General features: G+C 35.3%; 1 protein-coding gene across 1 annotated transcript in view; it reads right to left on the bottom strand.

Annotated features, from left to right (window-relative positions):
- Window positions 1-14,137, bottom strand: part of LOC131042139 (probable sodium/metabolite cotransporter BASS2, chloroplastic) — an 80,073-nt gene extending 65,936 nt beyond the window's left edge. Inside the window, exons 1-2 of the mRNA XM_057975458.1 lie at window positions 13,870-14,137; window positions 10,879-10,978 (exon numbers count right to left, since the gene is read on the bottom strand). Of these exons, the coding sequence (XP_057831441.1) occupies window positions 10,879-10,978; window positions 13,870-14,008 (239 nt within the window). The 5' untranslated portion in view covers window positions 14,009-14,137. The remainder of the gene's footprint in view (window positions 1-10,878; window positions 10,979-13,869) is intronic.
- Between the last annotated feature and the right edge of the window lie 612 nt (window positions 14,138-14,749).

Raw genomic sequence — 14,749 nt, 5'->3', positions numbered from 1 at the left:
TTGTAGAAATCGCGAGGTATGAAACCCGCAAAAAATAAATCGCGAAAATTCTATACAAACAATCGCACTCAACTTCAAAAAACCACCAAAAAAAAACGCCGATCAGCTCCAAAAAACTCCGCAGGTCATGAAAAACTAAGAAAAATCGCGCCGGGAGGTGAAAAATCATGAACTAAATGGAGGATACAGGGTTGAAAAATCCTTGACGTGCCAAGAAAAATGGCAGGAGCCCAAAAAAATCTGTGTGAACCCTCCAGCAAAAACTTCACCCAGTAAAAAAAAAGCCTAGCACATACTCTGTGTCAGACCCGCAAAAAACCCTAGCTGAACCCTGCAAAAATACGACCAGTAACCCTCGACCTAAAAAAATTTCGCCCACAAACTGAAAAGAGCAATTTAGAATTTTTCCCAAAAAGGAGCGTGAAAATTTCCAAAAGCCCACAATTTGCCTACAAACAACAATCTGATTTTTTTTATAAAAAAAAATCACTTTAAAAAAAATTCTAGAAATTATATCCAGATAGGAAGGCTTGGAATTTTTATTAAAAAATTCTCCAAATCCTATAAAATCCCATCGACCCGCTCTGATACCATGAAAAATTAATTGAATAAACAATTGGATAACTTTATTCAATTATAGAGCCGTTTAAATAGGCGATTACAAGCGGTGATGTTTCTAAAAAGAAACAACTGCTTCTACAAATAGAAGCCAAAAATAGAAAACTAAATAAAGCAAAATTACACTAATGACCATTAAAATACTAATTAAATAATAATTAAATATTCTAATACATTTGCACTTTTCTTCCCAAGGAAATCTGTAGCTTACAACCTTACTGTATGCCATAGCTCCTTGCAACAATCCCTGATCATCAAAATGTGCCCTAAGTTCTAACAAAAGATCTTGTCAGGATATAAGGCCAATAAATAAATTGCTAAATTCAGCTTCATCCATGTTCAAAAGACCCTCACAGATGAATGTTTCCAGTGTACATAATCAATGGATTCTTCAATCACACGTACAACACATAACAGATCAGACATGCAAACATTTGTCTCGTTTTGACTGCTAGGTCTTGATAAAACATTAGTCATCCGTAAATGTTGAATCTAAAAGAAACTTATTTCCAAAGCATCTGAAATCACGTTTGCCGGATAGGAAATGAAAACAATATACACAATCAAACCAGACTGAATATATATTCCTCAATAGAAGCAGAACAACTCATAGATAGGAATAAGATCTTGATATTTGTATTTACAAATAATGCAAAGTGCAATTCTCTACAAACAGATAGCAATATAACAAGGGAGAATGACCAAGAACAATGCAAATAGGTAGAATAATGAAGAAAGATAGCTCAAAAGTGTCCAATTGTAAACATATAGTCAACACAAGGAGCCATTTTTGTTGGACAAATATTCATCACCTGTAAGTGCCAACCACAAGCACAGACCATGACTAACCTTCCTAGTTGTGGTATCCTACTGTGTCCATATTAGAATGACAATTAGAAATTACTCTTTTCCTTCCATTTTTCACATTTTGTCGAGACTGTATCCTCTCCAATAAAGTCTGATTTTCTGTATGTAATTGCTGAAAGGTAGCCTCGAGTTGTTCCTTCTTCTTAAACACCACTTGTTCTGATTGCCAATGTTTGTTTTCAATCAGCAACTCCAGCTTGGACCATTGTTCTTTCTCTAACTTGTTCTTAGCGGCTTTATGATCAAGGATCTTCATTATGATTTAATAATGCTGCCTCCATGTGGGCAGAAAATATAACCTAACAATAATGAGACAAATGGAAGGAAGAAATGATTTTAGTGTTGGTCAAGCAATTCGACCTTCAATGGACAAATTCCATTATCTCACACTATTCTACGTCATAATCATCTTGAAAATGTTCCTCTCAATCTCCTAAGCAAACTTATACACGACCTCAACCTCACCACCTACTTGTCTGATCTTGCCAGGCCAGCATATCAGCATCCTTCAAGTCTTGTTAAGCCCCTAAAAACAATTCATCAAAATGGACATGAAACTCAATCCATCTTCTGAAGTTACAACACGGCATTTCTTTGGTCAAGATAAGATCAATTGTGTGTCCTTGACTGCTCTCATCAAAGTCAAAGTCATAGTTTATAGAGCAATCAAACCCCTTATAATCAAAAACGTCTCCATCAACACCACCCTCATTACTAGTGACTTCTCTATTAGCAGCCAGTTCATCCTTTTCCCCATCTGCCTTCTCAGGCTGCTCAGTTTATTGTACATGTATTTTCTCTCCTCTCTCTGGCTTGCCCCACTAAGGTGCTACTCAGGTAAGGTAGTTTAAGAAAAACCAAGAATGGCCATATCAACAGGTCAAGAAGTCTTGGACTCAGGTCTATTGCAGTCAGCACTATCAATACACTGATATCATCTCTCCAAATAGCTCAAGCCAAATTGGCCACATCTCAATTATCTAGAAGAACAGGTGGACTTGCCCCAAACAGGCCAACTGTAATACTGATGTAGATAGTAAGGTAATATCAACAGCAGCAAAAATGGGACTTGAGGGATATTTCAGTCTTAAACAAAGATGATTATAGGTGACGCACAAACATGGAGCCTAATACCATGACCTGAGAGTGGATCGGCAAGTTGTCTATATCCTTTTTCTATGCCCAAACTTGTTATCTTCGTAACTAAACTTTTCTTTGAGGTTCCATGGAGGCGCGTGGAGTCAATCTGTATATAAATATACCCTATCTTTGATTACTCAGCTGTAATATAAAATTATGATCTTTCACATTTCATTCATGGCCACTAGGGCCATATCAACTTAAGCTTTTGTTGGATTTTCTTATTCTTATGTTTAGATTTTTGTCCTCACTCTTTTCCAAATCTAGAGCGATTTGAAATCTGGAATTATTGTTTATCATTGTTCATGAAAATGTTTACTTTGTCAAACAGTTCAGATGTCTTATTCAAGTAGAAAACTCCTTATGTCAGTTGCTGGTAAACTATAAATTTAGTCTAAATTTAATGCAGTTTTAGCTTTTGCATACTTATACAGGGCTGTGAGAATTCCAGTCATAGAGGGCATTGGGTAAACTAGTTACTAGTACATAGATGGGTATTTATAGATAGGATTATATATACAAATAGACATCTGTATATATGTATTTATCAATTTATTTAAATTTCCAGTCATTTTCATAAGACAGTACACATATGACTCTACATACTGTAGGAGATATTCATTATTTAGAGAATTTAAAACCTCAGATCAACATCTTGTATCTTGTATAATTTGAGCATATGACACTGTTGACTGTGTATGGTGTGTACTATATGAAAAGAAGTTTATCGTGACTGTCATAACTTTATATCAATGTGAAGATCAGTTGTATAGTTTTATTTTTTGCCAATCTTGGCTGTATGCTTCACTTCTGTTTCTGTATAATGAGTTTTATGGCCATCCCAAATATGTCCATATTCTTCTTTCATAAGCAAATCAAATCAAGAGTTACTCTTTGATTTGGATCCCTACAGATATTATAAGAACAACACCCTGAATTTCGTTAAAAAAGCATGTAAGTGTTATACGCAAAAAATGAGTTATAGATAAGAAAAGGATTATAACATGTGTTATATACCAGCATGGATTGTGGAATCTGCCATTTACCACCAATAGCTTTTGCTTGTAAGGTTTTTAAGCCTTTTTCAACAAATCCATATTGTGCATAATCCACAACTTTTCTTTGAAGCATAATAGCCAACAGTTCTTGAGCCTTGTCTATGTTTCCACATTTTGCAGACATGTCTACAAGGGCACGTGCAACTAAAACATTTTACAAAATTCCTCTTCCCTTTATGCTATGAAATGTCTTATAAATTATTGGTTGGGATTCTTTGTGAGTGAACTTTGAGGAAGATTTCTGATTATTCAACCCTAATAAAAAAGATTAACTAGTAGTTGTATAATGCTACCCTTGTCTATGGTAAAATGGAATGGCATAGTTTATAATTGTGGATGTAGCTGTGAATAAATGTCAATATCGATGCATTGATCATTATTGATCAAGGGTATTATAATACTAACATGCATTCCCATGCAACTATATAGAATTAATTATGGATATACGTATATGAAACATCCCATGACTATATATATTTACTATGGCAATAACTGTTAGCATGTGGATGTATTATTATGATGGGGATTAAGAATGATATATACACTATATCCATCCAACTTTTTCATACTTCGACGATTGCATGGAGTCAACTGACAAAAGAAATCACACCATTAGCATGCATGTACAAATCAGCATTGTATATGAGTATTCATTGTATTATGATTAGTGTCCAATGTTATTAGGGTATTTTTGATGTGTTTTTTATGACACCTCGAACACAGAATAAAATACTAAGTATTCTATCCTCTCTTGAACAAGGAAACCTCAAATGCTAAACAATGTGATCAAATAAAGCAACCCCAAGGTTTACAATGCGAACAATGCAACTTTATGTGGGATAGACTTAGTGAATGATGTGATTTTGTTGTTCTCACAAAGGGACTTACGCTTAGCTGGAACTTGAACTAACTTAACTTCTACCAAACAAAGATCAAAAAGAAAGGGATAAAGAATCTAATCTAAAACCTAACAATGCAAGAAATGATTGCTGACTTAGTGAAACCAAAACAAGCTTTGTTTCGCCATGAGGAAACAACTACACAAAGATGATGCAATCTTCAAGGGGTATACAAAAGATTTTCAAATCACTTATTCACATCAACGCCGTGAACAATGAGCATAAAGCAATTGAAGTTAAGCTTTCAATATGAGTTTAGACTAACCAAGCACTGCAATTTGCAATCAACAAATTCCAAATGGAATGAACATATAGGTTTCACCATTAACCAACAATAAGATCTTCCATTCAACTAATCAACTCCATGTAAACAAATCTAAAACTTAAGAAGTAGAAGTGTTCTTGTGAAGCACCACTTATGAAATATGGGTCAATGTAGACTGACTCAAAACTACAAAGCAACCACAATTCATGCTCATGAGAGAAGTGTTCTTGTGAAGCACCACTTATGAAATATGGGTCAATGTAGATTGACTCAAAACTACAAAACAACCACATGTCCACAAGGAAGCCCACCTCCAAGCACTCTAGTGAGACGAAAACACCCCTCTTAACGTCAATGGGTGCTATTCAACATTATTCCAGGCTGTTGGCATAGTGGTCACTTTGCTTGATACCATTGTTATAGTCCTAGGGTTTGGTGGATTGACTAAACAATTTTCAAACCATTGAACTATTAATGAAACAACAATTGTTTAACCAAAGAGATAACAATCATAGGTAACTATATATAAATTCTAAAACCAATAGGCCCTTACAAGTTTTGTTGTTACATATTCCCTAAATGGGAATTGGAATGGCAGCACAAAATTTGTCAAACCTTCACCACTTTTCTTGGGGACCCTAACAAAGGTTTAATCCTTAATACTTTTTGGCGTTGCAGCTTGAGGGTTTCATGCTTCAAGTGGAGAGTCTTAATTTGGAGTTTATTGTTGATCCAGTCAAAACTGTTTGTTGTCGTTAGGCCAAACAAACCCGAATTTGGGTGTGTGATGTTTGTTATTGGTCTTGCTTGACCTTAAAACTTAGTTTGCCCTTTGCCTAGAAACCAAGTTGGAAATTGGACCAATGCCTAGGGTTTCTTGTCTCCTTACTAAATCTAATCTACATTTATTCCTATCATGACCTCTAGACTGGTGATGGAAATTGATTTGCCAACCTTCTTGTGATTAAGAATGGCTCCAAATTGGCGATCTAAGGGCAAGGACACCAATGTTGGGTGATGGATTGCTCAATCTGAGTTTGTTTCCCAACAAGATGCTCAAATCTACAAAGTCTTCTCACAAATGATTCAATCCTAGGACGTCGCTTGTGTCCTTGATTCAACGTTGTTTACAATTTGCTTCAGCCCTGCATAGGATATGAGTAGATTAAACTAGGGCATTGCAGAATGGAAATGGTAAATGAAGGCAAGTTAGGGTTTCGTCCAACCTCCTCACACTAAAGAAGGTTTTTCTCCTGAAAGTGTAACCGAATTGGTAAAAGTATCCAAACTTCCTACATACCCCAAGATAATGAATGAATGAATAAATGATTAAAGTGACGTCCATGAGACTGGTCAGCCTATGGGACCAAGAAAATCACAGCACTAGACCCTTTGAATTCCTTTCCATGTCTGATCTCCTGCTATGAATCTTGACCAAATAGCTAGCAGTTTGGTTGATCTTGTCCTCATCAAATAAATGATACATGTTGTCGGCTTTCAAGATAAACTCACATTGAGCACAAATATCATCGTAAGCAGTGTACTCAATGAGAAAGTGGCGTTCAGTCTCTATAGCATCCGCCTTGCAAAACAAGCAAGTTCTCTCCTCCCAAACCTCTTTGGGTCTTTGCCACCTACCTATTTCACATCTGAGATGATGTGAACCGGTCCTTAATTGAGCAAGTAATAGCTTTGCCTTCCCTTTAATAATTGTCCCTAAATATGCTTTCTCACCATGTTCTCCAGTTGGGTTAAACTCTTTGATGTAATACGCCTTTTTACGACCAATGTGATTAGTCCACATGGCAGTTTGAAACTTTTCAATGACGAACTTCTTTATTTCCCCATTACTATTAGGACACTCGTGCAGCTTGATGTTCCATTTGTTCAACCACTTTTTGTTTTGTTTCATCCAAGTTTTCTTCCTACAATTAAGACCCTCTTCCATCACAATCTTGGGCCACCGTTGGTTATTCATGTTTTCAACCTTATTTAGATAACTTATTAACCGGATTATAGCTGATGCCTCCAACGGAAAAGTACCTGCTTCTACTAAAAGGATTTCATAAGGCACTGATGTTTTAACTTTGAGATTGCTTGTGATCAGGTGTTTTTGAATTCTTTCTAAATGTCTCCATCCACAATTTGACATGCTGCCTCCCCAAACCTCGCATCCATAGAGAACAAATGGTGTGACCAGCAAACCAAAAAGAGTTTTCTTGGTTTTCCAATCCCACAACTCAACTTTTCTGCACCTATTTTGAAGTAAATATGATGCTTTCCATCCCCCCTGTATCCTTTTCGCTCTACAAGTTTCCCAACTAAGTTTACTTTGGAATTCAATGCCAAGATATTTGTATTCTTTCACAATTTCCAACAGACGACCTTCAAAAAGAAAGGTAATTTGCTTATCTTTCCTCTTTAAAGAGAAAATCATGATCTTGGTTTTGGTAATGTTCACCTCCATCCCTACCTCCTAGCAAAAGTGCTCTAGAGCTCTTAAGTGATTTCTCAAACCATGAGCCGTTTTAGATATTAGGATAAGATCATCCGCATATAAAAGTAATTTCACCACATAGCCTGCAACATGAACACCTTCACCCTCCGACATGTTTAACCATGTTTCTAATTTATCAATGTATAAACCAAACAAAGTCGGAGATAGAGGGCACCCCTGCTTAACGCCAATGTCACTACCAAAACACTTAGACATTCCTTCACTAGTTCTGATTTTAGCTCTAACTTTCTCATATAGTCTATGGACTGCCGCTCTATATATGTTAGGTACACCCAAATCTTCCATTCTATTCCAAAGTTTGTCTCTAGGCACTGTGTCAAATGCTTTCTTAAAGTCCACAAAACAGCAATATGCTTCTTCCCCTTGATTGTCCCATATTTTCTCTATCAAACCGAAGAGTGATGCAATGACAATGGTGGAGTGTCTAGGTCTGAAACCGGCTTGACCTTTGGCCCTTTTTCCTTCCGCTTCTGCCCAACTGCTGATTCTACGCTCCACCAAGCTCCCAAAAAGTTTGCCTAGAAGGGGGTTGACAATAATAGTGCGGTAGTTAGATGGGTTGTTGATATCCCCACTCTTAAAGAGAGGGATAACCACGCTAGTTGTCCAATCTGCTGGAAAACCATCTCGAATGACCCTATTGAAGATACCCTTTATGTGAGGAGCAAGAAGCTCAACTCCCCACTTTAAGATAAGCCTTGAGTACCCCATATATACATATTTGAAATCAACAAAAGATAGGCCAACTTGTTTGAAATTGAATTCCCTTTTTGGCACCAAGCTAAATATCACCTTTTTTTTTGGTTTGAATTTTGACATTTTAATTTAATATTTATATTTCATATTTTATTTTATTTTATATTTATTATTTTATTAGTTATATATCATGTTTAAATATTAATTAAATAATGTATTGGTGTGGTATTTAAAAAAACACCTTTATTCAATGAGTGAACTCGGAGCCAACCTTTTTAGGAGGGGGATGACAAAAACATATACACTATTGGAAATAATACTATCCTACAAATTATGCTATGTACCCTCTACGAAATCCTTGTCAATTTCAAAGCCCCCTTTACAATCGTTGCCCATTCCACCATATTAAAAGTGAGGTTCTAGGTGTTTTGTTTTGTTTTTAATGGTAAGTGCTATCGTTTATGGGGATAGCGCCCTATATTAATATATAAATATTACAAAAATTGCCATCAAAGCCTGATAGTAAAAACTTGAGGTTCTAGGTGTTATTAAATGATAATAAAGCTAGTGAGCAAGTTATGGGATCTTGTTTAAAGTGTGCTCCTAATCACCGGTCTTCATTTTGTAAAGATGACCGTCTAAAATAGAACATGAATGAATATAACATAATTTCAAATGCCTAATTTCTTATTGGTAGATCACAAGAGGCATTTTTACATCACGTACAATATACAATATTCCAGTATGGATTGAGCCAGATTGGATTTGAACTAGCAAAGTCTCCCTTTGGCTATACCTCTCCCTTTCTATAGACCATAGTATTGCAATTGTGTAGAAGTCAATAGCATACAGATATAATATACATGACAATGTCAGAACCAAAATGAAAACAGAAGGCCTAGATTGAGCTATACAGAAACCATAATAAAGGACAGAAAGTCCATCTGTTTCCATCCAAACTACTTGAACTATTACCGGAAGAATGAATAGAGTGAGGATTAATAGTCTTTCAAATCCAACATTTGCAGTTAATTCACTGCTATATGCAACATGACTTCATGCAAGTTTGCTATAAGCTGTGAAGTATAGGAAAATAAAAAAATTCATAGTTTCTTTCAATTGAAAAGATGGCATGCTGAGGAAAAAGGTGATACTCTTGTCCTTAAGACAAAATAAACTCAAGCTAGGCCCCCGTTTTATGGTACAAAGAACCTAGATTGCAATAGCAGTTATTTGGACATATAATTCACATAGGATCACCACACAAAGGGTTTGAACCCCTCCTGCCCCACAACAGTCCACCATAGAAAGAAATGAAGTTTCAATTTATTTTGGCATATAATTTACAGATGGGCGATATTGAAGGCCCACAATTTAAAAAGGCTTCAAGGAGATTGGAAAGCCTTCTTTTCCCTAAAACAAAATTTAAACCATGATGAGAATTGTCAGTAGAACACAATGTAAATTCTATTGGTGGAATGCTGTGGGAATCATATTATTTGGATGCAATGACATTTCTATCAATCATGCTATTTTTTCTCAAAACAAGTTTAGGCAAGTGTGATATCAAGACGGAAGCAGAGGCAGTTTGATGAAAGGTCAAAAGACATCTAAAATGAGTACCTTTAAAGAAAAGCGAACATGTCACAGAAGACTTTCTATAGACATTTACCAAAAAACAACACAAAGAGGATCATTACATACAAATAAAAGCTGAAAGAATGGATTATAAAAAAGTTAAAATTTAAACAACTTTTACAGCATAAACTTGAATTGTCTTCAATAGGAGATAGTCACCAATAAAGAATTTATGTTCTTTATCCTTAGTCTTTATATACCTCTTTCCCTCACTTCACTTTTCTGGATCTAGTTAACCAACGGGCTAAAAACCTTCATCGTTGGTAAAAAGATATGAAGAATAAAATAAATTGAAAAAGATAACCACAGAAACAGAAACCCTCAAAAATGGTTACTACATAACCTTGTCTATTCAGATATAAGGAATTGAGATTCCTTTGGACAAACAAGAAGGAGAGACTACTTTATTTGCTGACACAAGCATCCTAATTTGGGAGAGCAGGAAGAATACATAAATGTGCTAGAATACCCAGAATGGAAAGGTTACCATCAACTAATAGGAATGGAAGATGGAATTTTATTGAGATTATTCGTATGAAATAAAAGCATCCTTCAAATCAATTTTCCCTAACAAATTGAACACCTATGACAAAGGACAATGAGCTCTCACCAAAAATTTTGCAAAGTGACAAGAAGGAAAAATAGTCAGGGATAAATGGGATGAAAGTGATCCAATTATGCAAAAAACGGAAGTTAAAGACATTTTTGTGCTCAAATATGCTGAAAGGAGCATATATAAGGAGCCCAAGAAAGAGTTCACAGTGTTCTCATGTCAACAAGTGGTCACTTCCAGTGAAAAGATGTCACATGATGAAAATTCCTTGTAAGCTCACATATTGCATTTTACTCATTAGCAGGCACATTTCTCCTCGTCCATGTCTTTGGATCACAGGAGAACTGCCAAGCTGCACCTTCCTTTTATCTTTAAGGGGCAATATCCAGTGCATTCCGTGTCTAGTTTAAGGCTTTTGGTGTCCAAGAAGAATAAAGGTACCATCAGGCAGGGAATGAATCTGTGCTTTATGAAATTGAAACAAATGACTAAATGTTATGATTAAAAATGTTTTTGTATCATTTATCATCCCAAAACCCCCATGAACACATAGTAGTACAGCTTTCACTACGTCTCTCGTAGAAACCAACAAAAATCCATGAAGCAAATATGGTTAAAATACATACCCTGGGGATTGCTGCAGCAGAAATGAGCTTCCAAGTCCTTTTGCTCCAATTCCAAGCTCACGGATTTCATAGTTATGCACCAAAATCTTGCTTTGCATATCTGTTACATCATATTGATCTTAATAATGATAGCCCGATGCTTAGCACACAAAAAAGATACTACATGATCGCTTCCAAGTTCCAAATGGACAAATACACAAACTTTATCTGATTCTCACTGTAATTTGAAAATGTCATTACAGAAGATCCCAATCATTTGTGGTAGTGGGGGGAGAGAGAGAGAGAGAGAGAGAGAGAGAGAGAGAGAGAGAGAGAGAGAGAGAGAGAGAGAGATCCTTAAGTTCACAGCTACACAGTGAGGTCACACAAGGATAAATGAGCAATGTGATGCCATGTAGCTAACATGGCTATTGAATAATCACACATGTATAAAATTATAATACAGAAGAAAGTCAAGGCCAAAAGTAATTATGAGTTATCCTTAATAAGTATCATCTAATGAATCTGCATCCAGCAATTTATGGACCCAACAAACAGCAAAGATGTGGAAATCAAATTAGACCATAATGATATCATTAGATATGCTGCTAATAACAATCTTTCATCCTGTAAAATAGAAGCTAACACAATCCTCAAGGAATCCTACACAAATCCACAGATCTATTGATTTGCTAAATCAGTTTACAGCCACATGAAGCACCCAAAAGACTTGAGATGCTACTTCCTATATTTTCCACCCGAGTAGTGAGGTGACTTTGAGAACTTTTCAATTTTACTATCATTCCTACAATTCAACTGGTTGGTTGCATCTTCCCATAAGTTATAACAATATCCCACTAATATACATCCTCTTGAACAAACCATGTCTGACATGAACTATGACATACCTCAAAGTGCCATATTCATATACCATGTTTACCTGAAAACTCGTGCTATCTTAACTCCAATAAAGACTCATTTCACTGAAATCTGAGATGTACAGGTGTACAAAAGACTTGAGGTGCAAACTCCTACCTTTCTGAACCATCACAGTATGTTACTATGATAAGTGTACCAACTACTGGTTTGTTTTAACTGGATGTAACTTCCCACAACAATATGTCAGCAATATAGATGCCTCTAAAAGCAAATCACATCTGACATGCACTAAGAAGCTAGGAGTATCAAAATGACTCGCAGTGTTAATTCCCCTGTTTCCCACCCCAATAGCGTGATTATTCCAAGAATTCTACTCACTTGTATTCACTCTCATGTTTAAACTGGTTACATCTTCTCATGACAATATACCACTCATAAAGATCCCTTTCCAATGCAAATCTACCATCCACTAAAAATAATACTTGAGGTGTCAATCCCTATATTTTTGTATTCCAATGTAGTGGTTACTTTGAGAATTGTGATATACCACTAATATTTTTAACCCCTTAAAAGGACTGTACAATGTGCAGTCATTGATATGAGAAATACAAAGAAATAGATGTCCAACAAGGTGGCATGTGATCATGATTTCTGATTCATGAAATGACCAAGACATAACATTGATTGATTCGACAATGGGATGAGCTCAAGTAGTTAAACTATAGGGCTTCTTGTTGGAGTTTTTAGGGGTTACGGTTGCATGTCATATGGGAAGGCCATCATCTTATAATTTTTGCAAGGAGTTTTCAAATGCAAGGTTTGGTGAGAGGAGATAAGGAATTGATTTTCATAGGTTTTCCAAAGATTTAAAAATGATTTTCAGCTATGGATGAGTAGATAAAAGGACCTCCCAAACTAGCTTATTTTAGCTAATTCTATATTTAGAGCAATTGATCTATTTTTGGAGCAGATTTTGTAGAATTCTTATTTTAAGTTATCTTAATTCTAGACGCTTTATCTATAGTCATTGCTTTACAGTACTCTATTTTTCAGTATTTTCAACTATTTTAGTTAGCTAACTTTAAAGAATTGATTTTTGAAATCATTTCATGTTTAACCTAAACCTAAAAATATCATTTTTAAAATTTATAAATAAGTGTTATATGCACAAGATTTACATAATGATAGTTGATGCTACACTTAGGCTACTGAAATTATTCAAATTATGTCGAATTTGTGTTGTATGTGTTTATAATCACTGTGTTTTAGACTTTATTAATGAAGTGATGTGAAGAATAGTGCCAGGCTTTGCATTGGTGTTATTGTTCATCTAGGTTGCAGCTTTGTACTTAGCTTAGGTTATTTCATTATGAAATATTATGTTGACATTGGATAGTTTATTTTGCAGATCTTTGTATATATTGACTTGCTGCTTTTAGCCAATCACACAAATCAGTGTTGTGTTTACATTAGTTATTGATTCATGCAATTTAGTGTCATAAAATATAAAATCTCGTCCATGATAGAAGAGTTGATTTCGATCTTGTGCTCATTATCAAGGCCAAAAAGATAGGGTAGATTTACTTTAGTTTGTTTCATTTTGCTTAAAAATACCGAAAGAATTATTGTGCACAGTGTGAATACTTGTAGATTTTCTCCAGATTCCATGGTCTAGGACTAGTTCTAGTTATAAGAGAACTTCCCCTTCTCATTTGAAAAGAGATTTACCTCACAAGTTATAGGATTTACTTATTTATTTATTTTTGTGCTGCTTGGCATAAGACAAATTAAATAGCAAACAAGTAATAGGCTCAAATCCCCAAGAAGACGTAATATAGTATTTGAAATTAGGTAAACACCTCATTATACATCCAAAATACTGGATGTAACTTACTCTCGATAGACGAGGCCAGGTAAATTTGACAAAAAAGATAACCCCCTGTACCAAGCCAAATGTAGTTCGAAAGGGAAATCTGACAAATCAAAAAATATTGACCGTCTTTTTACTCTTACCTTACTCATTTACCTATTAAATGCAAAGATACTCAACTTTGACCATGAATACCTGGTTTATGAGACTAATTACATAAACGGGAAAATAAAAAATGTAGAAATAGGATAGAAAAGACGCACTTAGTGGGGATTGTGAGCGGAGAAGTGAGGAAGAAGAGAGAAGAATCCTCGTTGAGTGGGAAAATGAAGGTAAAAGCTTTCTGCCGCTTTGCTGAAGTGGGAAGGAAATAGGTGTGTATGAAACTGCCATTGAAGCCATGTAGTTCTCCCTGTGCAATCTTCTCTAATGTCACCGCACGAAAACACAGTTAATCAAAACAGATATTACATTCTCGACGTGCAATATATAACCTAGGGGAAATGGAAGTGAGAAACATAAGACAGTTTTTCTTACGAGGGGAGGCTCTGCTCGGGATATCCGCCAGGGCGAGTTTGTATCGAAAATTAATGGATAAGCGACAAAATGTACCTAGTAAAGGTCTCATTTCTCAATTATTTTGGACGTCGGAGGCCATTACGATGGGTGTGGAGGGACTCCAAAAAGTAGTCACAGGAGCCAAATTCTATTTCTACTTTTGGAAATGTGACCATTACCATTTTCTGCTGCTCCACGTGGCGGGGATGTGCCACTTGTTTGCCTTTTCAAAAGGTATGTCACCCAAAATATGAAATGAAATGGAGGATTTTAATAAAGTATTTAAAAATTTGAAATGTCAAAATGGAAAAAATTTAAAGTTTTATTATAGAATTTAAAATCATTAGCACTTACACTAAAAAAGAGGTGCAATGTTTATGGTGATAGTAAAAAATACTTTGAATGATATATTGGAGGGTACGTACAAAAGTGAAAGTGCATTTTTTGATACTAATTAATTATAATATAAATAGATTGATTTTGAAATGTAGGAAAGTCAATAAGAATGAATGCAAGTTAATTTAAATTGTTAAGTTGTAGAAAAAAAAAAATTATAATACAGAGTTATTTATAATACATAGATAC

This window comes from Cryptomeria japonica, chromosome 9 (assembly GCF_030272615.1).
Source record: "Cryptomeria japonica chromosome 9, Sugi_1.0, whole genome shotgun sequence".
NCBI classification, from domain to species: domain Eukaryota; kingdom Viridiplantae; phylum Streptophyta; class Pinopsida; order Cupressales; family Cupressaceae; genus Cryptomeria; species Cryptomeria japonica.
Note: the sequence above shows the minus strand (reverse complement) of the source record. Positions and strands in the feature narration are given on the sequence as shown.